Raw genomic sequence first — 25,480 nt, 5'->3', positions numbered from 1 at the left:
GCATATAGCCCTCAGACCTACTGGCTCCTAGGGATTGATAATGTGAACAGCCCTGTTACCACCACATGAACCAATCAGAGGATTGTGCACGAGCTGATCACATGCCCTTGGACGCCCCTCCCTCCCCTGGCCTTTAAAAGTGCTTTGCTGAAACCCTTTGGGGAGCTTGGGCATTTCTTGGGCACGAGCCACCCGTTCTCCTTGCATGGCCCTGCAATAAACCCCAAACTCCGACATGTCCGGTTGTGTGGCCTCCCTGTGCCTCAGGCACACAAACTTGTGTTGGGGAACACAGCGAGGAGGGATAGAAAAAAACCACATCCTTGGCATCAGTGTTGAGCTGCTGAATCACACTTTGCTGAAACCAAATGACCTTTCTGTTGTTTACGTCAGCAAACCAATAAAGTCCTTTGAACTCTGAGCCAGTTGTAATCAAGGTACTGTTACGGATAACTACATAAGCCTTAAATAAAGCGACATCTCCTCCAGGCAGTCTTTCCAGATAGCTACAATTACAATTAATGTCTGCCTTCTTTGTCCTCCTTGTCACACAGCTTGTATCTCTCAGTGGATTGTACACATTGTGTCGTGTTAGCAGTTAGCTATTGGTGTGTAACAAATGCCCAACAAATTTAATGCATATGTATCTGCATATATATGTGTGTATATATATACATATATATATCCATACATCTATATCTGTATCTGTATATCTATATCTGTATCTGTATCTATTTTTATATCTATATATATATATCTCATGATTCAGTGAGTCAAGCAATTTAGACAGGTGTTTCTTCTGGTCTCAGCTGGGCTCCCCATATATCAGCAGTCAGCTGTGGGCTGGCTTTGTAGATCTTAGCCGGGCTCATTCTTGTGTCTGGATCTCATCAGGAATAAATGGGATGAGTCCTGGGTTCTGTTCTGTCCCTGTGTTTATTGTCCTCCAGCAGACCAGCCCAGATTTAGGGAGCGACAATAAATTCCAGCCCTTGGTGAGAGGAGCTGTAAAGATACATGAAAAGGGCTTGGAGAATGCGGTCATTATTGTAATTGACCACAAGTCCCTTCACGCCATTATCTGTGTGCTTGTCTCCCATGCCCCTCCTCCCCCCAACACTACACCTGCTACCGAGTCTAAGCTCCTACTCTTGCCACACGACAGGCCAATAAATTGGAGACAAGTTGTTAGGGCAATGAATAGAGAATTTATTCAGAAAGCCAGCAGAGCGAGAAGATGGTGGCCTAAAGTTTCCCAGAGACCACCCTCCCCAAGTTAGAATTCAGGCTTCTTTAATGCTGAAAGGGGAGGGGATGAGGCTGGTTGTGGCAAGCTTCTTGGTGCCTTTGTTCTTGCAGCTGTCCCTGTAGGTCTGCTCACAATGTTCCCATAAACCTCCAACAAGACAAATGTTACTCTCTGCAACTTGTGGATGGAGAAGTGTTATACCCTTAAGGGTCAGAGCCTTGAGAATGGGCTGTCCTCTATATATTTCAGGTTACAGGCAACATGCTTTTATAAAAGGTGCAAAGGAAACGTGACTAACCAAGCACAGGTGACAGAGAACAAAGGTGAGATTCAAAATGGAGTCAGGTTTGTTCTTCTCTGTTACACACCCTGCGCAGAGAGGGGACCCTCAGATCCACTGTAGCCACAGAGCCTGGGATGGAGGCCTTGATGCCAGCTGGGAGCTGCAGGAGTAGCTGAGGCAGTGTACGAGGGACAGAGCTGGTGCAGGAGGGGTAGTAAAGGAATCAGGGGTGAAGGCCAGAGTGGGCACCTGGGCTGGGGTCCTGGAGCCAATAGGTTGAGATCTGAGACTCAAGTCTAAAGTGGAAGCAGGGCTTCCAGAAGCTGGCTGTGGGTTCTTTGCACGGGCAGGCAGGTGGCAGAGGCCAGGTCAACACACATCGAATGCCTGCCATCTGATCCAGGCCCAGGCAGCCAGTGGGCCTTAGGAGAGGAGTGTTCTGCATGGACCGGCCTCGCGGAAGTCCCACCAGGGCGGGGAGACCTGTCTGTCCTTGAAGCTTCTGGCTGCTCTCACTTGGGGCCTCAGGACCCTGAGATCTGGACCAACAGGGACAGAGCTCTCTGGAGAAATGCAAGTTCTCTACCTACCTGAAGAGCTCCAAAGGCCACCAGGCCAGGCACACAGTGTTGCTGAGTTTCTGGAGTCATGATGCAGCCAGACTCGGAATCTTGGGTGGGGAGGGGAGGAGTCAATAATGCCTGAGGATAGAGGGCTTGGTAACTGAGGGTCAATGGCTGAAACTGACCCCACACCCAAACCATCCTATAACCCTGCCTCTGGCTAAGATCTTTGATGACACGGGTCCAAGTCTCCATCCGAAGAGCAACAAATGGAGGCTGAAAGCGGAGACATGACCTTCCCAGGGTCACAACTGGGTGGCAGGACTGGAGCAGACCTGGCTTCCTGTCATGGATATCGAGGGTGCCTATTCTTACAGGGCTCCTGTTCCCCCCACAGCCCTGCAGATGCCCTGGGCCCTGCCTGGTAAAGATGAATGCAGTGTGGACACTCGTGGAAGGTCACAGCATCCTGTCTTTATTTCTTATGATTCTTTGAAGAATTTGGGGGGGCAGAGGACTTGTCATTTGGGGAACGGACATCTTGAGGTCCCGGAGGGTCATCTCCAGAGCCCTTCTCTGCTTCAGTACTGGGTCCTGGTGGAGGAGAGGAAGGCTCTTTCTTTTTTGACCCCCACAGCCAGGCCCCAGTAGCTGACCCGGCAGAGCCCAGGAGGATGTTAGATGACATGGAAAGGCCGGCTGCCCCTGGAAGAAAGGACGGGGTTACAGCAGAAGGGGACAGGCAGCCCCAGCAGCTCCTGGCAAGGCTGTGGGGGTCAGAGACCCTGGGACATTCAGGAGGCCCACGACCCAAATATCCCAGCCCTGTTCCCTCCTCTACGTCCTGAAACCCCAGAATGTCTGCTTTGGGGAGGGGCTGCTGCACATGGCTGCCCAAAGAGGCGACATGCACTCTGGTTGTGCCTCCACCAAATACAGGGCAGACCCTCTGAGAAATGGCAGGCTGCCCCTCCCTTCATAGCACGAGGCTGGGCCCAGAGAGGAGAGGGGACCTGTCCAGGTTTTGTAGGGTTGATGGGGAATGCAGACCTGCTGGGCTGCACCCCCAGTCCCAACCCCACCAACAACCAGAAGAGGGGACAGTGAGGGAGACACAAAGGACCAGGGACACTGATGGCCACGAAAGTGGAGGAGGTGAACAGGCCCTCCACCAGGCTGAGCCTCTGGCCTGAATCCTGGGCTCGTCTGTCACACCCTCTGCGCTCCCCCTGCCCGGACACTTACCCACGGACTGGAGAGTGGCCACCAGGCTGCCGGCGGCAACTCCACCCCCATTGGCGATGGCGGCTGCTGACATCATCTTGGCTGCTAAGGAGGAGGCTGCGATTCCTGCCCCAGTGAAGCCCACGGCGCCCAGCACCAGGGGCACAGCCCCCACGGCCAAGGCTGTAGGGGGAGAGGAGCTTTAGGGTTGGCCCCATGGGACAGACTCCCCAGATCTCCCTGACACCTTCTTGCGGGGATGAGGTGAGGGGTCCTCTTTGCTCTCCTGAGAGCCAGAGGGACCAAGGCAAAGGAAGGCTGTAGATGTGGACACAAGTGAGGGACAGAGCCCCCCAAAGAACCTGGATCCCAGACCTGTTCATTCCCCTGTTTGGCTGTGGCCCTGGAAGCTTCGCCTTTCCTCCCTGGGCCTCAAATGCCCTCGTGTGAAAAAAATTAAAGGAGGAGCGGTCTTCAAGCACCCCCTCTTGGCAGGGAAAAGAGTGTCTTTCCCCCAAGCACAGGACCCACGAAATAAGGACAGAGCTGCTCTGCTGAAGAGGTGCTGGGGTGAGGGCTTCTGCCCTCTGCCCTGCACCCACCTGTGAGCATCCCCTCAGGGGTCCCCTACATCTCCAGAGAGTACACTCATAGAACTTTCTGCAACCCGGAAACGTTGTGTATCTGCACCGTCCCACACAGTGTCCGCATGTCACCACTGAGCACTTGAGACTGTGGCTGCTGTGAGAGAAGTGTTTTCGTTTTCTTGAATTCTGGCCACGTGTGGGAAGACACTGGCCAAGGGCACAACTGGAAACCTCTGGGCTCCCTGGATGAGCTATAGGGTTTGTAAAGCAGTTCTGAAGAATCCACACAGCTCAGCTTACACATCCCCTACTACCCTTTGGAGGTTCCCCTGGCCCTGGCCCTGCTTTCTGGGAAGGAATCACGGGTTCAGACAGATCTCACAACTCACCTGGATCGCACGGTTTGCACCTGAGAGAAACGGAGATTGGACGTGGGTGCTATGAATGGTGAATGGCTTTGCTTTGGTTCTTTCTTGGCAAGGTTCACGTCACCTCGAGAATTCCACCTCTGTCCCCTCCCACTCCACCCTTACCCACCCATGTCTTGGGGCTCAAGGGAATCTATGCCAGGTGCTCTTGAGGGCCCAGAGCCAGGGGCAGATGGGGGCTGGAGCTTCTTCCCAAAGAGACTCACCTCCTCCGATCACGGCTGCGGCAGCCTTGCCTGGAGACAGAAAGAACCCCTGTGAGTGCACGACACTGGCCTCCCGCTGTGTCCCCCTGCCGCCACAGTGGGAGGGGTTCCCTGGAGATGGAATCAGAGGAGAGAGGAGCTCCTGCCTGGCCTCTTCCTACTTTTGCAGAGAAGTCTGATTTTCTGAGAATGCAGAGGTGGATGGACAAGGGTCCAGGGCTCTGTGATGCCCCAGATGGGACGGGCACCTGCCTTGAGAAGGTTTCATGCTGTTATTTGAAGTGAATACATTTGGTGTCATTCTCTCAAAAATCAAAAAATCAAGAAAAGCATGCTATTTTTATTTGCAGTGGAATAAGTTTGACTGTTCTCGTCTTTCCCTCTTCCAGACACACTATCCCCACATCAGGCTACAGTTGGATTGAAAGCACCCCATTCTCCAGGGCTCAGCCTACTTGTCACGTACTGCAGGAAGCACCCCTAATTCCCCCATCAGAAGTCACCCTGCTTCTTCTGTGTGTCCTGCCTTGTGGCCAGAGCCCCGGGCACCGCTGGACGGAGCATGCCTGGACCATGTTGAATTGCTGAGAGCTCTTGGGGCCTGGCAGGGACATGGGACAGGGGCAGGGACTCTGATGATGGACAGCTGGGACCAGGAGTTCCAGTGATTTCAGGAGGATCGGCAGTGAGTTCAGCCAGCTCCCCATGAAGAGGAGCCTTGGTCCCAGGCAAGGGAGAGAAGATGCAAATCAGCCTTAGGCCTCCAGTCACTCTGGAAGGATGTAGCTCATGCCTGGGCATCACCTCTCTCTCCATCAGGACCCCTGGCCTGTCTTGAGGGTTTCCATTTCAGCACAGGTGATATTTCCAACAAACTGGTCCTGCAGTTCTCACTTCCACAGACCTTGACCTCTATGCCACACACATCCAAGGTCACACCCAGGCCCGTGCTGCCCACTGTGGGAACCGCTAGCCATGTGTGCTATTTAATTCTCTTTTAAAATGAAATAAAATTAAAAATGCAGAGCTTCCCTGGTGGCGCAGTGGTTAAGAATCTGCCTGCCAATGCAGGGGACACAGGTTCAATCCCTGGTCTGGAAAGATCCCACGTGCCTCAGAGCAACTAAGCCCGTGCGCCACAACTACTGAGCCTGCGCTCTACAGCCTGTGCTCTGCAACAAGAGAAGCCAACTGCAAAGAGAAGCCTGAGCACCGCAATGAAGAGTAGCCCCAACTTGCCCCAGCTAGAGAAAGCCTGCACACAGCAACGAAGACCCAACAGCCAATAAATAAACAAACAAATAAATAAATTTAGTTTTAAAAACTGTTTTAAAAAATATTTTTAAAAAATTTAAAACTCAGTTCTTCACACGTAGAGCCTGCATCTCAAGGACTCAATAGGCACGTGTGGCTGGTGGCTACCATACTGGATCACGTGGTGAGTGTGCTCATCAACGCAGAAAGCTCTGCTGGAACAGTGCTGCCCTAGACCTCGTCACTAACAAGAACCGCCCCCTCCCTATATCAACATCCAGCATCCCCCTAGAGACTCCCACCTCCTCCTTATACACATTCTGACTCTAATACAGCCTTCAACCGTTCCTCTACCTCAATGGGATTTTCAATCTCTGTCCAGGCACGCCTCAGAGATCCCAAGGGTTCAGTTCCAGACCACCACAAGAAAGCCAATATCACATGAACGCTTTGGTTTCCAGTGCATATAAAAGTTATGTTTATACCATATTGAGTCTACTCAGTGTGCAACAGCCTGATGTTAAGAAAGACAATGTGAACCAACTTCTGCCCACGCTGTAAAAAAGGCAATATCTGCAAAGTGCAATAAAATGAGGTCTGCCCGTATGAGTTTCCTGAGGCTGCTGTAACCAATTACCACAAACTGTTTATGCTCTCATGTTCCCTCACATTTCTGAGATCACAAGTTGAAAAGCAAGGTGTGGGCAGGGCCAGGCGCTCCCTGAAGGCTCTAGTGGAGGGTCCTCCCTTGCCTCTTTCTAGCATCATTGCCTAGCTGTTGCCGACAATCCCTGGCTTGTGGCTGCATCACTCCACTCTGTCTCTGGCTCCACCACTGTCACCCCAGTCACCATCACCCCTCGTTGTGCAGGATCAGGGAAGGGGACCACACACAGAATGAGACATATCTGTTGGCTGCCGGGTACAGGGCACAGCGAAGGTGTTGAAATCCCTCCTTGTGCCCTGTGGCCCGCAGGTGAGACTCTACCTCTTTAATGAGGATGAGGGAGCCCTCCATGATCAGGCTTCTGTTTCTATCCTGGGGAATGAAGAGAAGCCATCCTCTGCCCCCTGAGGTCTAATCTCTTGCATGCCAAATACAGGCATTTTTCAGGACTCTGCTATGTGACACATCTTCCAGGAACTGCCCTGACCACATGGTCCCAATTTTCGTCAGTCACCTCCACCTGTGGACTCAAGTGTGACTCTGCTATGCTCCTCTGCCACAGAACTTCCCACAAGGCTGTATGGTTCTCCATTATCTCTGCTGGATTTTGAGCTCTTGAAGGTTAAAGCTCAAGGCTCATTCACTGCCACCTCCCCCATACCAGGTACAGGCTTGGGAACAAGGAGGCCCTGAAGGAGTGTTTCAGAGAAAGAAGTATGAATCAAGAGTGCACCTCTGTGCCTCAAAGGTCATGCTATGGTCTGAATGTAGTGTCCCACAAACTCATATATGGAAACCTAATATCCAGTGTGATGGTATTAGGAGGTGGGCCTCTGGGAGGTGATTAGGTCTTGAGGGCAGAGCCCTCATGAGTGAGATTAATTTCCTTATAAATGAGACCCCAGAGAGTTTCTGTGTTCCTTCCACCAGGGGAGGTTACAGTGTAAAGAGGGCTGTCTAGGAAGTGGGCTCTCACCACACACAGAGTCGGGTGGCACCTTGATCTCAGACTTCCCAGCCTCCAGAATCGTGAGAAATAAATTTCTGTTCTTTAAAAAGCCACCCAGTTTATGGCATGTTTTTTCATAGCAGCCCTAACTGACTAAGACAGGACACAATCTACAGAGTGGAAAGGCAACCTACAGAATGGAAGAAGATACTTGCACATCAAATATCTGGTAAGGGATTAATATTCAGGATGTATAACTTCCTACAACGACAGAAAACCCAAAGAACATGATTGAAAAATGGGCAAAGAATTCAAATAGACATTTCCCTAGAGATATACAAATGGCCAACAAGCATACGAAAAGATGCTCAACATCAGTAATGATTAGGGAAATGCAAATCAAAACCACAAGGAGATATCACTTCACACCCATTAGGATGGCTACTATTAAAAAAACAAACAAAATAACAAGCGTTGGCTAGGATGTGAGAAACTGGAACACTTGTGTGCACTGTTGGTAGGAATGTAAAGTGGTGCAGCAGCTATGGAAAACGGTATGGCAGTGCCTGCGAGAATTACAAATAGAAAACCATATGACCTAGCAGTCCCATTCCAGTCCAAAGGAATTGAAAACTGGGTCTGGAAGAGATATTTGCACCCGCATCTTCAGAGCAGCATTCATCACACTTGCCAAGAGCTGGAAGCACCCAAGTGCCCCTCAGTGGATGAATGCATCGTCACCGTGTGGTACGTACACCCAACAGCAAAGCATTCAGCCTCACCGAGGAAGTTCTGGCATCCGGTGAACCTTGGGAACCTCGTGCTAAGTAAAATAAGCCAATCAGAAAAAGACAAATACTCTCTGATTCCATTCACATGAGGTCCTTAGGTTAGTCAAATTCATAGAGACAGAAAGAACTGTGGTTGTCAGGAGCTGGGGCAGGAGCACGTGGACAGTTTATGTTGAATGTGTAGAGTTTCAGTCTGGGGAGATGAAAAGAGTTCTGAAGCTTGGTTACACGATAATGCAGATATCCTTAATAAAACAGGGAAGCGCTAAATCGGGGGACTCCATGTTCCATCTGTTTCTGTGACTTTAAAGATTGCTTTCTGTTGCTTTTGTTATTGTAATCATAGATAATGCCTGCCTCAGGGAACCCTGCCCCTCTGCCTGAATGTTAAACTAAAGTGTATGCTGTTCAGCTCACACAGAGAAAATCCGACCCTGCCCCCTGTGAATAGCTGCAAGAAAGAAGAAACTAACACATCCTCTAATGGAGGCTGGTCATTGCAGGAGATGTTTTGCAAGACTGAAGGCCCTTGTACTTTACTTCTGCATCACCTCTCCCCCTCTATTCTGCCTTGTTACTCTACTTCCTTATCACCTCTCCCTCTCCCATTCTATAAAAGAAATTGACGTCCAGAACCTGATAAGATGGTTTTTTGGAGACACTAGTCTGACATCTTCTCGGACGGCTGGCTTTCCAAATAAAGTTGTATTCCTTGTCTCAGCACCTCCTCTCCGACTCACTGGCCTGTTGTGCAGTGAGCAGAGGGAGATTGGACTTGGTAACATTAACACTACAGAACTGTACACTGACAAATGGATATATCGGTAAATTTAATGCTATGTGTATTCTGCCATGACTTTAAAAAAAAAAAGCATGTGCCTTTTGCTGCCCTGGCCCTGGGCTCACCCCACCTTAGAGGTGACCCTGCTCTGTGAGGGTGTGTCCTGGGTTGACATGAGTGACCAGGCCCTGGGGCATCAAGGGAGGAGCACAAATGGAGAAATGAAACTTACCTGCCTTGGGCGCCATTGGGTCCAAAGGTCGGGCACGGGCAGTGGACTTTAACTGGCAAAGAGCCGTGCCTGCATCTGTGCCGCTGGCTGACCAGCAGCCTAAGCAGCACCTGTCTCACCCGATAGGATGTGACCTGGCTCTGGGAGACCCCGAAGAGTGACCTCCTCCTACCCCTGTGCTTAAACAAACCAATCAAGGCCCAGAGAGGGCAAGTGACTGGCTCTGGGGCACTCAGCAAATCAGCGGCAGAGCTAAGTCCTGAAGTGTAGTCCCTCTGACTCTAGAGCATCATTTATTTCATCTCCTATGTACACGGTGCCATTTTTCTGACAATGTGAGTGTCACACAGATTCTATCAGGAGCGTGGGCCTAATACTGACAACCTAGAAGGTTGAGCTGAGCGGTGGGGGTGGGGTGAGGCCCCGGGGACTGGTGCTCAGGGATCAGTTACCTGCATAATGGGAGAAATTGCTGTCTCCGGACGTGGGTGGGTCTCTGTGGTCAAGGCCAGATCCATCTGGCCCCTGTTGTGGTCCCTGTGGTGGTTTCCCAGGAGTAGAACCATCAGAGGCCTGGTCGGATGGCGGGGAAGGTTCATCCTCCTCTGGAACAAAAAGCAAAGGGGGAACACACAGAGGGGTGGGCAGCTGTGGGACCAGAGGTCCCACACAGCACCCTCCACCACTTCCTGAAGCTCCCAAGAACTCTGATGTCAGGAGGGGACCTCAGTGGCAGCTGCATGGACAGGTGACAAGGACGCTTGGAGGTGAACCCAAGGAGAAGACAGAGGGAGGGAGACCCAGCACCAACGCAGAGCTGGCGGGTTCCTGACTTCACAGAGCAGGAGGCTGAGGCCCAGGAGGGAAGAGACTTGAAGGGGCACAGTGCACCAGGCCAGAACCCAGACCCCCTCTGCCCTGGTCCAGGCACCCCACTGCTGGGCCACCTCCCCCTCTGGCAATTCCCTGGGCACTCACCATCTGACGGAGATTCTGGCAGGAAGAGGTCAGTGGCAGGTCCTTCCCCACTCTCTATGGCTTTAGCTGACATCTTAGAAGCAGTGTGGGACCACTAGTTGCAGAGCCAAGGACACCACTATCTTTCTGAGAAACAAAGTGTGAAAATCAGAAGTGCCCTGTCTGATTTATGTTGGAAGTGGAGGGGAGCAGGCCATAGGGGAACCTCTCTGTTGCCCCAGACTTGCCCTCTGTCCTACAGCAGCCTGTGAGCCCACTTCCAGCCCACACAGCAAATCTGCAAAGACCACAGCTTTGAAAGGGAATAGTGACTTTGCTTGGCTCCCTGAGCTCCAGAGTCCTGTCCACCTCTAATACTCCATCTCTGCCCCTGCCCGCTGCCCACCCAGCCTCAGTCTTGGGGCTTCGGAGTGACCTGGGTTGATACAAGGCCAGAGGCTCCCAAAGTGTCTGGTAAAGGTGGGCTCATGCCCCTTCCCAGCACACTCACCTCTGCTCAGAGACAGCAGCCCTGGATGGAGGCAGCGAGGGATACAGTGAGTGGAGTACCATTGCTCCCTTCCCTCCCCCACCTCCCAGGCCCCTGCCTACCCTGGGAGGTCCTTGCTTTGGTGGGAAGAGCAGTGTCAGAAGTCCTGCACGTTGTGAGGCTGCTGAGGACTCCAGCCGGCTAAATAGTCCCACCCTGGATGACGTCTAACCACAGAAGTCCAAGGAGGACCTCAAGAACAAAGGATCTGACACCAAGAAGCTTGCAACCACTAACCATGGCCTCACTAACCTTTCCTACAAAAGGGCTTTGCTGAAAGCTTCCAGAGTTCCAGGTTTTTAAGGCATTAGCCAGCCGGCAGTCTGCTTGCAGGGCCCTGCCATAAACCTTTCTCTGCTCCAAACTCCGACGCCTTGGTATTGTTTGCCCTCACTGTTCGTCAGGCACACAGACTTGTGTTTAGTAACATGACCTCTCCCTTGGGCTTGATAATTAGCCAAAAGGCTCACAGAACTCAGGAAAGCACTTTACTATTACTGATTTATTACAAAGGATCCTAAGGGATACAAATGAACAGCCTGATGGAAAAGTACCGACGATGAGGTCCTGAGCACAGGAATCGCAGTCCCCGTGGGTGCATCTGGGGTGCACCACCCTCCCAGAGTGTGCATGTGCTCCTGCTTCCCAAATGGGGAGTTCTCAGAACTCCATATTTGAGGGACATTTCTGGAGGCTCCATCATGTAGGTAGGATCCAATGTTCCCTTCATCTTTGTCCCCCTCCTAGCCCTGCAGGATTGGAGGATGGGGCTCATCATGGCTTGGTCTTTCTGGTGACCAGCCCCCATCCAGGAGCCCACCGAGAATCACTCCATTAGAACAAAGAATGTCCCGTCACCCAGGAACTCGAAGGAATTTTGGAGCTCTGTGTAAGCTGCACCTATCACTTAGGAAACTACAAAGGTTTTAGTTCTATGTTAGGAACTGGGGTAAAGACTGACCCATCGATCTATCTATCATCCATCTATCTATCTATCTATCTATCTATCTATCTTATTATTTCACATCATCTGATAAAAAAATGCCAAACTTATTTAGCATTAAGAAACAACAGGAGGGGACTTCCTAGGTGGCGCAGTGGGTAAGAATCTGCCTGCCAATGCAGGGGACATGGGTTCGATCCCTGCCCCAGGAAGATACCACATGCTGTGGAGCAACTAAGCCCGTGTGCCACAACTATTGAGCCTGTGCTCTAGAGCCCATGAGCCACAACTATTGAGCCCATGTGCTGCAACTACTGAAGCCCACGTGCCTAGAGCCCGTGCTCTACAACAAGAGAAGCCACGGCAATGAGAAGCCTGCGCACCACAATGAAGAGTAGCCCCCGCTCGCCACAACTAGAGAAAGCCCGTGTGCAGCAACGAAGACCCAACACAGCCAATAAAATAAATAAATAAATAAATAAATTAAAAAAAAAAAAAAAAAACAATAGGAGGGGGGATTTCCCTGGTGGCTTAGTGGTTAAGAATCTGCCTGTCAATGCAGGAGATGTGGGTTCGATCCCTGGGCTGGGAAGACCCCACATGCTATGGAGCAATTAAGCCTGCTAGCCACAACTACTGAAGCCCAAGCACCCTCTAGAGCCTGTGCTCCGCAGCAAGAGAAGCCACTCCACTGAGAAGCCCACTCACAGCAACGAAAACCCAATGAAGGAAGGAAGGAAGGAAGGAAGAAAGGAAGGAAGAGAAAGAGAAAGAAAGAAAAAGAAAGAAAGAAAGAAAGAAAGAAAGAAAGAAAGAAAGAAAGAAAGAAAGAAAGAAAGAAAGAAAGAAAGAAAAAGAAAAAGAAAGAAAGAAAGAAAGAAAGAAAGAAAGAAAGAAAGAAAGAAAGAAAAAGAAAAAGAAAAAAAGAAAAAAAGAAAGAAAGAAAGAAAGAAAGAAAGAAAGGAAGGAAGGAAGGAAGGAAGGAAGGAAGGAAGGAAGAGAAAGGAAGGAAGAAAAAGAGGGGAAGAAAGAAAGAGAGAGAAGGGAGAAAGAATAGCAGAGAATTCTCTGGTGGTCCTGTGGCTATGACTCTGCTCTTGCTGCCAAGGGCCCGGGTTTGATCCCTGGCCAGGGAACTAAACTCCCACAAGCCAGGGGATGTGGCCCAAAAAAAAAAGGAAAGCATAGCAAATTAATTGTCTTACTATTCAATTAATTTTTTACTATTAGAATTAATTATTTTATTAATTGTAATTAGATGCAGTTTCAATATTTTGTGATAAGAATACAATGTGGATGGTGTAGTTTTTTTCTTTAACTGTTAAACTTCGATTTACAGGAAATTGCAAAGTTTGTCCACACAGGTCCTGGAGACCCTTCACCATGTCAACTCCATTGATTGCATATTATGTAATGACAGTATAAGTTAAAAGCCAGGAAATTGATATTGGTGGAAAGTGTGTGTATAGCTCTATGGTTGGGAGCCTATTCTTCAGCTAAGGTCAACTGCTTACTCATTCATTCATTCATTCATTCATTCATACTTTCAACAAATATCTATGACCCACTACATCAGCCGGGCACTGATTAGGCATTTTGGGGGGGATGCTAAGATGAATCTGAGGGGATTTCCTGAGGAGCTTGCAATCTAGGAGGAGAGATAAAGACAAGAAAAGTAAATCTCTTAATCTAATGCAGAGCTGGAAATGCTATTCAACAACAGTGAAAGCTCTGGGAATCCTGAAGGAGATATTCATTGAAATAAATTCTGAGCCTGAACTATACTTTATTCAACCTTGGTTACAAATTTCAAACACTCTGCAAGGAAATTCTTTCCAATTTCAAGCCACTTCAACCTCAATGCTTTCACATTTTGAACAGGTATTGGGTCACAAAACTGTTTTTGAGACAATTTCCTTGCCAGACCTAAGGCTCTCCAAGCAACCTACTTTGCAGACTGAAGAAACTGGACATATATTGTTCCCTTCTCAGTCTAAAACCAACTAAGACAGAATGCTATTTTAACATCATATTCATAACAATCAGGGAAAAAAACAGTTTTATTATGAAAAATAGTGCATAAATAAAAACATCGAATCTGATGTCAAAATTTCCATCTCATGTGCAATTTGTAACTTCTCCCATTTCCCCAGCTTAGACCTGATTCAGGCTCCCAAATCCAGAGGTTTCAGAAGGAGAAGGGAGACATAATCTGCTCCTCATCTCTCTTTTCTCTACTTCCTCCCCAAATGGCTGCTTTTGGCACCTTCAGGGTCAACTGAATGGAGCCATGAGAGATGAAAGTGCAAAAAGCTATTTTAATTTAGGTGGTACTGCTTGCAGATCTATCTTGGCTGTCCAATAGAGCTGTCTCTCTCCGTCATAGAAGACACCCAAACGAAAGCTGCCTTTTTCTCTTCTGGTGTGTTTTGATGGTTTTTGGTTTGTTTTGGGTTTTTTAACTTTTGGCTTCATGGCATGGCACGTGGGATCTTAGTTCCCCAACCGGGGATTGAACCCGTGCCCCATTCAGTAGAAGCATGGTGTCTTAACCACTGGAGCACTAGGGGAGATTCTTAATGGTTAATTTTATGCATCAATTTAGCTGGACCATTGTGCCTAGGTATTTTGTCAAACATTATTCTAGAGGTTTTTGTGAAGGTGTTTTTAGATGAGAGCAGCATAGAAATCTGTGGATTTCGAGCAAAGTAGATTCCCCTCTGCAGTGTGGGTGGGCCCCATCTAAACAGTTGAAGGTCTCTCTCTCCCTTTTTTTAAATTTATTTATTTATTTTATTTATTTATTGGCTGCATTGGGTCTTCGTTGCTGCACATGGGCTTTCTCTAGTTGCTGCGAGTAGGGGCTACTCTTCATTGTGGTGCGCGGGCTCCTCACTGTAGTGGCTTCTCTTGTTGTGGAGCATGGGCCCTAGGTGCGTGGGCTTCAACAGTTGCAGCACATGGGCTCAATAGTTGTGGCTCATGGGCTCTAGAGCACAGGCTCAATAGTTGTGGCGCACGGGCTTAGTTGCTCCATGGTATGTGGAATCTTCCCAGAGCAGGGCTCGAACCTGTGTCCCCTGCATTGGCAGGCAGATTCTTAACCACTGTGCCACCTAGGAAGTCCCAGTTGAAGGTCTTAATAGAACAAAACATGACTTCCCCTGAGCAAGAAGGGATTCTGCCAGCTGACTGCTTTTGGACTCTTCCCTGAGTCTCCAGACTGCTGAACTACCTCAGATTTTGGATTTGCCCAATGTCCACAATCACTGTGTGTCAACTCCTTAAAATAAATCTCTCTCTCTATATGGACAACCCTGACTAATACAGATGCTTTCGTCAGTTTTTTGGAGGCCTCCACGGAGAATCTCCAGCATGTACCTTTTGGACTTCTCAAAGACAGCCCCCAAGTCCCACCTCCCCGACCCTACTTCTAACCTCTCTCTGGTGAGGTCCCTTTTCCCAACAAACAGACAAGGTTTGTCAAGGTTCTGTCAAGACAAGGTTCTGTTAAAACAACCCTGCACCCCTCCAAGGTGTGTAACCGGCCCAGAGGAGGTAAGAACCTTTGTCCTACCAAGGGACACGCAGCCCTTTCTCCTCACTCTACCATCAGCGACACCTCCAGTCCCTTGACATCACATCCTCAGCCACCACTTGGGCACCGACTATGCCACCCAGACTCTTGGGGACACACTGGCAAGTTCCCCCCAAGAAATGAGTTAAGCCGTGTCCCATGGTGGCTCAGTGGTGGTGGAGACGTGGTGGGAACATTAGGAGCTTTAGGACCCAGAGGCCATAACTCAACCAGAGAGAAATGTAGCTGGGCCCAGTTGGTATCTATATGTGCCTGCTTACTCTGCAACTCCTCTGGCATGTCTCCTGCCTACCTCTGTTACTATGTAGTCCTTGTAACTCTAAACAGGGCCCAGAGGCCATGAAAAAAGAAGAGTATCCAATCAAATCACATGCTACCTTCCTTGTCACTTTATTTGGGAGACAAAGAACGCCTCATGTATAGCAGCCAAAGGAAACGGATAAAAGAAACTGCCCTGCTGTGTTTGGGGCTCAGCCTTTGGATACGAATCTGCTGAGCCTGTACTGGCACAAAAAAAGTAGGTGTCTTGCTTCACTCTGTAAAATCTGGCAACAGAGAGGCTCACTTGACGTAAGCTTGGTGAATGCCCCCGTTGTCTTCCAGGACTTCCCGAGTTCACCAGACATAAGACAGAGCATGGCAAAGGCGTCCCAGATGGTCTGGTGATCCCCACGTCAAAAAAAAAAAAAAAGAAAGAAAGCAGGAAATGAACTACTGCGAAGCCGGTTTCTCAGCATATAACAAAGGACCCAGTGTAGCTTGACGGCTGGAGGCAGGCCGACCTTCCCCAACCATGAGTCAGCACCAGGTGAGGCATGAAAACCTGAGGCAAACAGCACCTCCAACACAGGCTGGTTGAGTTGCAAATTAAATGCGGAAACGTTTGCGAGGCTCCAAGCACACAGCTGACACGTAAACAGCCACTGCGCTAAAGCCCACGCAAGAATACAAGAACACATGCGTGCCGAAGCACGACCCAGCACAGAGCCCCTCTGGAGGAAGCACGAAGGACTCCACCTGCTGCTCCCGCTCCCTAAGCCCGAGAGGATCGCATTCTCACGCAGCCTCGCACTCCAGCCACCCGCGCTCTCGGCCGACCCTTCTCAGAGAGAGAGCCAGGGCAGACACACAAGGGCAAGGACAGGGGAGAAAGAGAGAGGCTGCAGGTGATGCCACTGACACCTCCCATGGGTCCCTGGGCAGGACCCTGTGCCCTCCCTAGCCCCTCCCCCCCCAAGTCCCTGCCAGGAATACTCACCCATGGAAGGAAGTCCTGCCAAGATACTGCCAGAGGCTGCCCCACCCACTTTGGCCAGGGTCCCTGCAGACAGTATCTTGGAAGTCAGTTTAGAGGCTAAAAGGACAGTGCTGGTAAATTCCATGGCACTGAAACGGATCAACACGAAACCTACCAAAAGAGTGAAGTGTTGATGGGGAGATGAGGACACCATCACATGTCCTACCCTAAAAATCTCAAGGGGCTCCAGGGGGTGGAGGGGCTGCTTTGAGCTTGTGAAGGATACAGGCCTGAAGATGGTCCAAGATATGGTGTTGGGGTTTCAGAAGGACCTGTGTGAGGGGCAGGTGGGAAGCAGGGGGTGGAGGGAGATTTTTCTTCCCAAGGTGGGCTGCTTCCCTCTCCTGAAACACAGGTTTCTAGAACTCCCTTAAATCTGTACCGAGTAATTTAAAAGGTGCCAGAATTAGGAAATCAGAACCAATTACATTTTTAAGGCATATGACACGATCAGTTTGTTCTGGGTTCCTATTCTTATGCACTCTCCTCACTAACTCAATGAGAAGCATGAGATTTCTCCTCCCATTTTATGATAAGGAAACTCTGGTACGGAGAGGGTTAGTGAATCATCCAAGCTCACACAGCTTTGCTTGGCAAAGTGGGACCCGATCCAGGTCCAGCTGCTTCCAAAGCATGGGCTTGGAATGCTCTGATTTGGTTCCTCCTAATGCTTCTCTCTTTCTCCTGCTCATCTCACCCCTACCCAGGCACGGACGAGGCTCATGGTTTCCAGAGTCCCAGAGCCCAGGGACAATGAGGGCTTAAGTTCCTTCCCTCCCGAAACCCAGCTTCTCTGACTGCAGCCACCCAGATGAGAAACATGACACAATTCATCCAGTGGATCCACCGGGTCTCCCCTCCACCCGCTAAGCCCACCAACCACCCAAGGGTGAGGGCGGCAGGAAGGAGCAGCCCCTGCCCACCCCTGCCTGTCTGACCCAGAGGAGAAGATTTTATGAAGATGTGGAACTGACCTGCTGGTCTTGAGCTTGGCTGTGTTCTGGGAAGGCCTGATGCAGGATGTTTATAAAAGCTCCACCCCAACTGAAGCACAGCCCCATGGATGCAGGCAGCCAGTGAGATAGATTTCGTTTTCTCAGGAAAAAGAAAACGACACCCACTTTTCTCCTCGTTTTCTCAGGAAAAGGAAAACGATACCCACTTTTCTCCTCTGCTAGTAGCCCAGCAGGAAAATGGGGCTTCCCTGGACCCTCCTCCCCCATGTGCCCTGCTTTAGCTCTTTTCTGAAGTACCAAGACAGTTGTAGCTGATGTATATTTCCTGAGTTTTCCAGATGCTAAAACCACTATCAAACGAATTAACTACTGGCTGATTCTGAGCCCATAGCCCCCAGAGCTTCTGGTACTTAAGGACTGACCGCCATTAACCAATCAGAGAACTGTGCAGGAGCTGACTGCCTACCCTGGGATGCCCCTCCCTCACCTGCCTGGCCTTGAAACATGCTTTGCTGAAACCCTTTTGGGAGGTTGGGGGTTTTGGGGGCACAAGCTCATTCTGCTTCCTCGGCTCTGCAATAAAACTTTCTCTACTCCAAACTGCAATGCTTGGGTTTGTTTGGCTTCCCTATGCCTGGGGCACATGAACTTGTGTTTGGTAACATCTTCCCCAAAGGAAAAGTTTAGTTATTACAGAGATCAATTTTCCTACCACTTCCTGATCCCAAGATCTTAGCAAGGGTCATTTCATTTCTCTGCTGCCTTCATTGCAAATTGTTGAAAGAGCTGCTCTCCTCTTTTTCACCTGACTCTTAAAATATGAGTATATAACGTGAAATATTGTTATATTATCTGCATAGAACAGGAAATATTTTCAGGCATCCAAAAAGCTACAGATAAAAATAAAACAAACACTCCTTCACCAATCCCTCAGCTCAGGACTTCAAACAGTCCAGATACAATTTATATAACCTGAGAATCTCTTCTAATCTCCCTCCTTTCTCTGCCCTCTTCCCCACAGGGACTCACCCTCCAGAATTTAGGGAGGATTATTCCCAGGATGGTTTGATACTTTTATCACATAAGAATATTAAAGACAGAACTTTCTTGGAACTCTTGAACCTCCATTGCTATTTCAACTGCGGTTCACAGACAAGGAACGGCTCAATCATGGGGCAAAAACCTCGACCTTCTGACCTCTGCTGGAAGACTCTGCTAAGAAACTGGGGAACTAGTTTTAAATGAGGTAGAGGATGAATTAGGGAGTTGAGATTGGAGAGGAAAGGAAAGGGAGAAGGAGGAAGAGAGGTCGAGAGAGCATTGGTGGCCGGTGCTCTCCTTCAGGTCCCATGGGTGACAAGAGGGAAAGTGCTTGCTTAGCCAGCTTGATCTCAATGGCTCCCCTTGGAAAGCTAGATGTGGATCCCTTGGACTTTGAGGGCAACAAGGACAGGTGTCAGAGTTGGGCCTATAAAGGCTAAAGGTAGGAGACTGTGGCTGGCAGGCCTTCCTCAGAAAGGAGGGCAAGGGACCACTCTGTGGGGGAGCTGCTCCTTTAGGGCTCCTGTGCCCCATGGACCACATGTGGAACCAGGTAGGCAGAGCTGGAAGAGCTGAGAACGCGGACACAAGCACTGCCCAGGAGGTCGAGGGGAGCCTAGGATGGGTGGACTGACGGAGACCAGTGGTGGAGAACTGAACTGGAGGTGCCCGGCCAGGGGAGGCTTCCCCTTGGCAAGGACGCTGTGGGTGAGTGAATCCTGCTGACAGGAGGGTCCCAGAGCCCACAAAGAGTTGGCAGTTTGACTCTTCCCCACCAGAGGGCGCCAAAGACAGGTTGCCACCGCATCAGCGGCGCCGTCCTGCAAAGGGACACTTCTAGGCCAGACTCTTGCTCTGGGCCAAGCACTGTGCTTGCATGTGTGGAGTATTTTAATCCTCACAACAACCCCATGAAGAGGTACTATTATCCCATTTCACAGATGAGCTAAAGAGTCACGCAGGGGGTTCTTTGCCGACTCCACGTGGCGCCCTCCCATTTTGCTCTTTACCTGAGTTCTCCGGACCCTTTTTCTTTCCCTGTCCCCTGCCCCTGCTGCATCCGTCTCTTCCCGGGTCTCCCCACACCAGGCAGGCTGAGTCTTTTCAAGATGGCTCAAGCCCCATCATCTCTCCAGCCTCCGTGTGCCCTTCAGGAACACAGCTTCCCCTCACCACCAAGCTCCCACAGCCCAGCCTCTCCTCCACGGCCCACCCGCTGTGGGCAGACAGCCCTGGATGCAAACAACAGTCCCAGGTCTCAAAGATCTCACACGGCGGGCTCCGAGCTCTGGAACAAGAGAAGCTAAAGCATCCTCCAGGCCCCCGTCGATGCTTCATGAGGACAGAGGTTTCGGTCTCGTTAACCCATGTGTCACAGCACTCAGAGCACGAGTGGGCACTCAGCGAATATTGGTTAACGAATTCCTTTTAAAGCATCTTTTTCTATGAATCTCAAACCGTCCCGTATACAGACTGGATATGGGTGCTAGGGGCTGAGAGTCACAGAATTGTTAAGGGCATGGCCAGCAGTGCTCTTTGGAAGTGGGGGTCCTTGTCCCTAGTGTTCTCAGCTTTGAAGTTGAAGTTGAGATGTCTGCAAAAGAGGAGAATTCCTTTTAACATCCAGCTACACAAGTATTAGTAAGATAAATAAAAGGCTAAATAAACTATAGGGTATGATTACCATGGATGCCAAGCAGTGGTTAAAAATAATAGCAAAGACCTGTAGACTAGAAAAAGGTCAGCTCATAATATGTATGAGTTAAAGCAAAGCTATATGAATAAAAAGGCATATAACAGCTCTACATTAAATGTATTCTCTGAAGTTGCGTACATATCTCTATCTCACATCTGTCTACCCACCTATCTATCTATTGTCTATCACCAGAAGTCACTTTGTATTATTCATGTATTTTTTTACTTACTTTATTTATTTATTTTTTGGCCCTGCTACATGGTATGTGGAATCTGTTCCCCAACCAAGGATGGAAACTGTGCCCCTTGCTTTGGAAGTGCAGAGTCTTAACCACGAGACCCCCGGGGAAGTCCCAGAAGTCAGTTTAAAGGGGCATGGAGGGGGTTCCCTAGTGGTGCAGTGGTTAAGAATCCGCCCGCCAATGCAGGGGACACGGGTTCGAGCCCCGGTCCAGGAAGATCCCACATGCCGAGGAGCAATTAAGCCTGTGTGCCACAACTACTGAGCCTGTTCTAGAGCCCTTGAGCCACAACTATGGAGTCCACATGCCACAACTACTGAAGCATGCGTGCGTAAGGCCCATGCTCCACAGCAAGAGAAGCCCCTGCAGTGAGAAGCCTGTGCACTGAAACGAAGAGTAGCCTCCACTCACCGCAACGAATGAAAGGCTGTGCGCTGCAGCGAAGACCCACCGCAGCCAATAAATAAATACATAAATACATAAATTAAAAAAAAAAGCATGGAGGGACTTCACTCCATGGGAAGGGTGGTCCAGCAATTAAGACTCTGTGCTCCCAACGCAGGGGGCCCTGGTTCGATCCCTGGTCAGGGAGCTAGATCCCGCATGCATGCTGCAACTAAGAGACTGCATGCCTCAACTAAAAGATCCCACGTGCTGCAACTAAAAGTTCACGAGTGTCTCAACTTGAAGTCTCCATGTGCCACAACGAAGATCCCCCGTGCTGCATCTAAGACCACGCATAGCCAATAAATAAATATTAAGGAAAAATGGCGGGGCATGGAAAGTACATATCAAATTGTAGCAGTACTTACTTCTGGGAGTGGGAGTGAGGGACTGTGATGACGGGAGAGGATGGATGTCACCCTAATTCAGCTTTAGCCTCATCTGTAGTCACTTAGGTTGTTAAGAGCAGAATGCACTTATTACTGAATAATATTTCTCAGTGTGCGTTTACTATTAGAATGAATATTTATTAGGTAAATTTTTACTGACAAATTTTTTTTTTGGCTGTGCCACGGTATTCCGGATCTTACTTCCCTACCCAGGGATGGAACCCGTGCCCCCTGCAGTGGAAGCACAGAGTCCTAACCACTAGACTGCCAGAGAATTCCCTGACTAGCTAATTTTCTTTAAATAAATTTATTTATGTATTTATTTATTTTCTGTGTTGGGCCTTTGTTGCTGTGCACGGGCTTTCTCTAGTTGTAGAGAGTGGGGGCTACACTTCGAGAGTTGCACCGGCTTCTCATTGCGGTGGCTGCCCTTGTTGCAGAGCACAGGCTCTAGGCCCTCAGGCTTCAGCAGTTGTGACACGTGGGCTCAGTAGTTGTGGTGCATGAGCTTAGTTGCTCGGCGGCATGTGGAATTTTCCTGGACCAGGGATTGAACCTGTGTTCCCTGCAGATTCTTAATCACTGAACCACCAGGGAAGTCCCCCTTACTAGCTAATTTTTTAACAGACTTGATTTTTTGAGCAGTTTTAGGTTCCAATCAAAATCAAGGCTCATAACAGAGATTTCCCCTATAACATCCCCTGTGCCCCCACGTGTACAGCCTGCCCCATTATCAACATGCCCCTCCTAGGTTATTTAAATACAGTAAAATATTGGTTTTCATTAGCAAGTAATACAACCCCATTTTGTAAAATTAAAGATAAAAAAAGACAAAAACCTGCGGATGGTCTGCCTTCAGACCCATCATGTTCCTCCTGCATCGCTGAAGCACTAGGAAGATTTTGAAAAGACAGAGAAAGACACAGCAAGCCTGACTGCGGGGCTATTCTGGTTTCCCCCTCAAGGGCCAGGCTTCTGTCAGGGGAAAAACCTTGTGCTGTTTGTGGGGGACAGTCACTGTCTTTGGTCACACAGGGTCCCATGTTCCTGTCCTCTTAGAAATAGGAACTTACTTCTCTTTCAGGTACTGGAGCCCCTGCCCTGACCCTAGGCTTGTCAGAGGCCTGGGCTCTCCTCCCAGCCTCCAAAGGTGAGCCCAGAATGAGTGAAACCAGTCATCACATCCATCCGTTGGGCCAAAGTAACTGGTTTAAGAATAGATAGAACTCTGTTTAAGATACAGGAACATTTGCCAGAGATATTAGAGAAGGAAGTTTCCTTGCTTTTCAGCAGAAGTTTCATGAAGATATGCTCTTTGGGGGGAGATGTGAAATAGAAGCAGGGAGCCTCCAGGGTGTGCTAACAGCCCTCCTGTTACCATGAAAGTCAGCAGCCGTCGGGTGAAGCTGATACCTCAGAAAGCAGATATAACCAAGCAGGACCCTATAGGGCCTTCCAGGGACAGAACCCTCCCCAATATGCTCCTCTGTAGCTCCTCTCTGAAGTAGCCCGAAAACAGCATCTCATGCATGTTTCCTGAGGTTTTCAGATGCTGAAAACCACCACCCAGTGGAAGAGGGTAACTACCTGGTGTGCAGGAGCATATAGCCCTCAGACCTACTGGCTCCTAGGGATTGATAATGTGAACAGCCCTGTTACCACCACATGAACCAATCAGAGGATTGTGCACGAGCTGATCACATGCCCTTGGACGCCCCTCCCTCCCCTGGCCTTTAAAAGTGCTTTGCTGAAACCCTTTGGGGAGCTTGGGCATTTCTTGGGCACGAGCCACCCGTTCTCCTTGCATGGCCCTGCAATAAACCCCAAACTCCGACATGTCGGGTTGTGTGGCCTCCCTGTGCCTCAGGCACACAAACTTGTGTTGGGGAACACAGCGAGGAGGGATAGAAAAAAACCACATCCTTGGCATCAGTGTTGAGCTGCTGAATCACACTTTGCTGAAACCAAATGACCTTTCTGTTGTTTACGTCAGCAAACCAATAAAGTCCTTTGAACTCTGAGCCAGTTGTAATCAAGGTACTGTTACGTATAACTACATAAGCCTTAAATAAAGCGACATCTCCTCCAGGCAGTCTTTCCAGATAGCTACAATTACAATTAATGTCTGCCTTCTTTGTCCTCCTTGTCATACAGCTTGTATCTCTCAGTGGATTGTACACATTGTGTCGTGTTATCAGTTAGCTATTGGTGTGTAACAAATGCCCAACAAATTTAATGCATATGTATCTGCATATATATGTGTGTATATATATACATATATATATCCATACATCTATATCTGTATCTGTATATCTATATCTGTATCTGTATCTATTTTTATATCTATATATATATATCTCATGATTCAGTGAGTCAAGCAATTTAGACAGGTGTTTCTTCTGGTCTCAGCTGGGCTCCCCATATATCAGCAGTCAGCTGTGGGCTGGCTTTGTAGATCTTAGCCGGGCTCATTCTTGTGTCTGGATCTCATCAGGAATAAATGGGATGAGTCCTGGGTTCTGTTCTGTCCCTGTGTTTATTGTCCTCCAGCAGACCAGCCCAGATTTAGGGAGCGACAATAAATTCCAGCCCTTGGTGAGAGGAGCTGTAAAGATACATGAAAAGGGCTTGGAGAATGCGGTCATTATTGTAATTGACCACAAGTCCCTTCACGCCATTATCTGTGTGCTTGTCTCCCATGCCCCTCCTCCCCCCAACACTATACCTGCTACCGAGTCTAAGCTCCTACTCTTGCCACACGACAGGCCAATAAACTGGAGACAAGTTGTTAGGGCAATGAATAGAGAATTTATTCAGAAAGCCAGCAGAGCGAGAAGATGGTGGCCTAAAGTTTCCCAGAGACCACCCTCCCCAAGTTAGAATTCAGGCTTCTTTAATGCTGAAAGGGGAGGGGATGAGGCTGGTTGTGGCAAGCTTCTTGGTGCCTTTGTTCTTGCAGCTGTCCCTGTAGGTCTGCTCACAATGTTCCTATAAACCTCCAACAAGACAAATGTTACTCTCTGATCTGCAACTTGTGGATGGAGAAGTGTTATACCCTTAAGGGTCAGAGCCTTGAGAATGGGCTGTCCTCTATATATTTCAGGTTACAGGCAACATTCTTTTATAAAAGGTGCAAAGGAAACGTGACTAACCAAGCACAGGTGACAGAGAACAAAGGTGAGATTCAAAATGGAGTCAGGTTTGTTCTTCTCTGTTACACACCCTGCGCAGAGAGGGGACCCTCAGATCCACTGTAGCCACAGAGCCTGGGATGGAGGCCTTGATGCCAGCTGGGAGCTGCAGGAGTAGCTGAGGCAGTGTACGAGGGACAGAGCTGGTGCAGGAGGGGTAGTAAAGGAATCAGGGGTGAAGGCCAGAGTGGGCACCTGGGCTGGGGTCCTGGAGCCAATAGGTTGAGATCTGAGACTCAAGTCTAAAGTGGAAGCAGGGCTTCCAGAAGCTGGCTGTGGGTTCTTTGCACGGGCAGGCAGGTGGCAGAGGCCAGGTCAACACACATCGAATGCCTGCCATCTGATCCAGGCCCAGGCAGCCAGTGGGCCTTAGGAGAGGAGTGTTCTGCATGGACCGGCCTCGCGGAAGTCCCACCAGGGCGGGGAGACCTGTCTGTCCTTGAAGCTTCTGGCTGCTCTCACTTGGGGCCTCAGGACCCTGAGATCTGGACCAACAGGGACAGAGCTCTCTGGAGAAATGCAAGTTCTCTACCTACCTGAAGAGCTCCAAAGGCCACCAGGCCAGGCACACAGTGTTGCTGAGTTTCTGGAGTCATGATGCAGCCAGACTCGGAATCTTGGGTGGGGAGGGGAGGAGTCAATAATGCCTGAGGATAGAGGGCTTGGTAACTGAGGGTCAATGGCTGAAACTGACCCCACACCCAAACCATCCTATAACCCTGCCTCTGGCTAAGATCTTTGATGACACGGGTCCAAGTCTCCATCCGAAGAGCAACAAATGGAGGCTGAAAGCGGAGACATGACCTTCCCAGGGTCACAACTGGGTGGCAGGACTGGAGCAGACCTGGCTTCCTGTCATGGATACCGAGGGTGCCTATTCTTACAGAGCTCCTGTCCCCCCCACAGCCCTGCAGATGCCCTGGGCCCTGCCTGGTAAAGATGAATGCAGCGTGGACACTCGTG

The 25,480-nt window shown here is 49.5% G+C and overlaps 1 protein-coding gene across 7 annotated transcripts; it reads right to left on the bottom strand.

The window, feature by feature from the left end:
* Positions 1 to 2,549: 2,549 nt before the first annotated feature.
* LOC130852206 (interferon alpha-inducible protein 27-like protein 2) lies at positions 2,550 to 17,617 on the bottom strand. 7 transcript variants are annotated; one of them, XM_057733019.1, is made up of 7 exons: positions 17,534 to 17,572; positions 16,521 to 16,670; positions 10,193 to 10,318; positions 9,667 to 9,819; positions 4,541 to 4,651; positions 3,341 to 3,502; positions 2,550 to 2,800 (listed from the first exon to the last, which is right to left on the bottom strand). In XM_057733019.1, exons 3-7 carry the CDS (start codon positions 10,263 to 10,265, stop codon positions 2,571 to 2,573), a joined length of 729 nt encoding a protein of 242 aa, XP_057589002.1. In that variant the 5' UTR covers positions 10,266 to 10,318; positions 16,521 to 16,670; positions 17,534 to 17,572; the 3' UTR covers positions 2,550 to 2,570. The 7 variants fall into 7 exon arrangements, with proteins under 7 accessions (XP_057589002.1, XP_057589004.1, XP_057589001.1 ...); XM_057733021.1 differs by having other exon boundaries at positions 10,193 to 10,314; XM_057733018.1 differs by lacking the exon at positions 16,521 to 16,670 and having other exon boundaries at positions 17,534 to 17,617.
* Positions 17,618 to 25,480: the final 7,863 nt, after the last annotated feature.

Source organism: Hippopotamus amphibius, chromosome 4, assembly GCF_030028045.1.
Source record: "Hippopotamus amphibius kiboko isolate mHipAmp2 chromosome 4, mHipAmp2.hap2, whole genome shotgun sequence".
Lineage (NCBI taxonomy): Eukaryota > Metazoa > Chordata > Mammalia > Artiodactyla > Hippopotamidae > Hippopotamus > Hippopotamus amphibius.
This window is presented reverse-complemented; position numbering and strand designations above follow the sequence as displayed.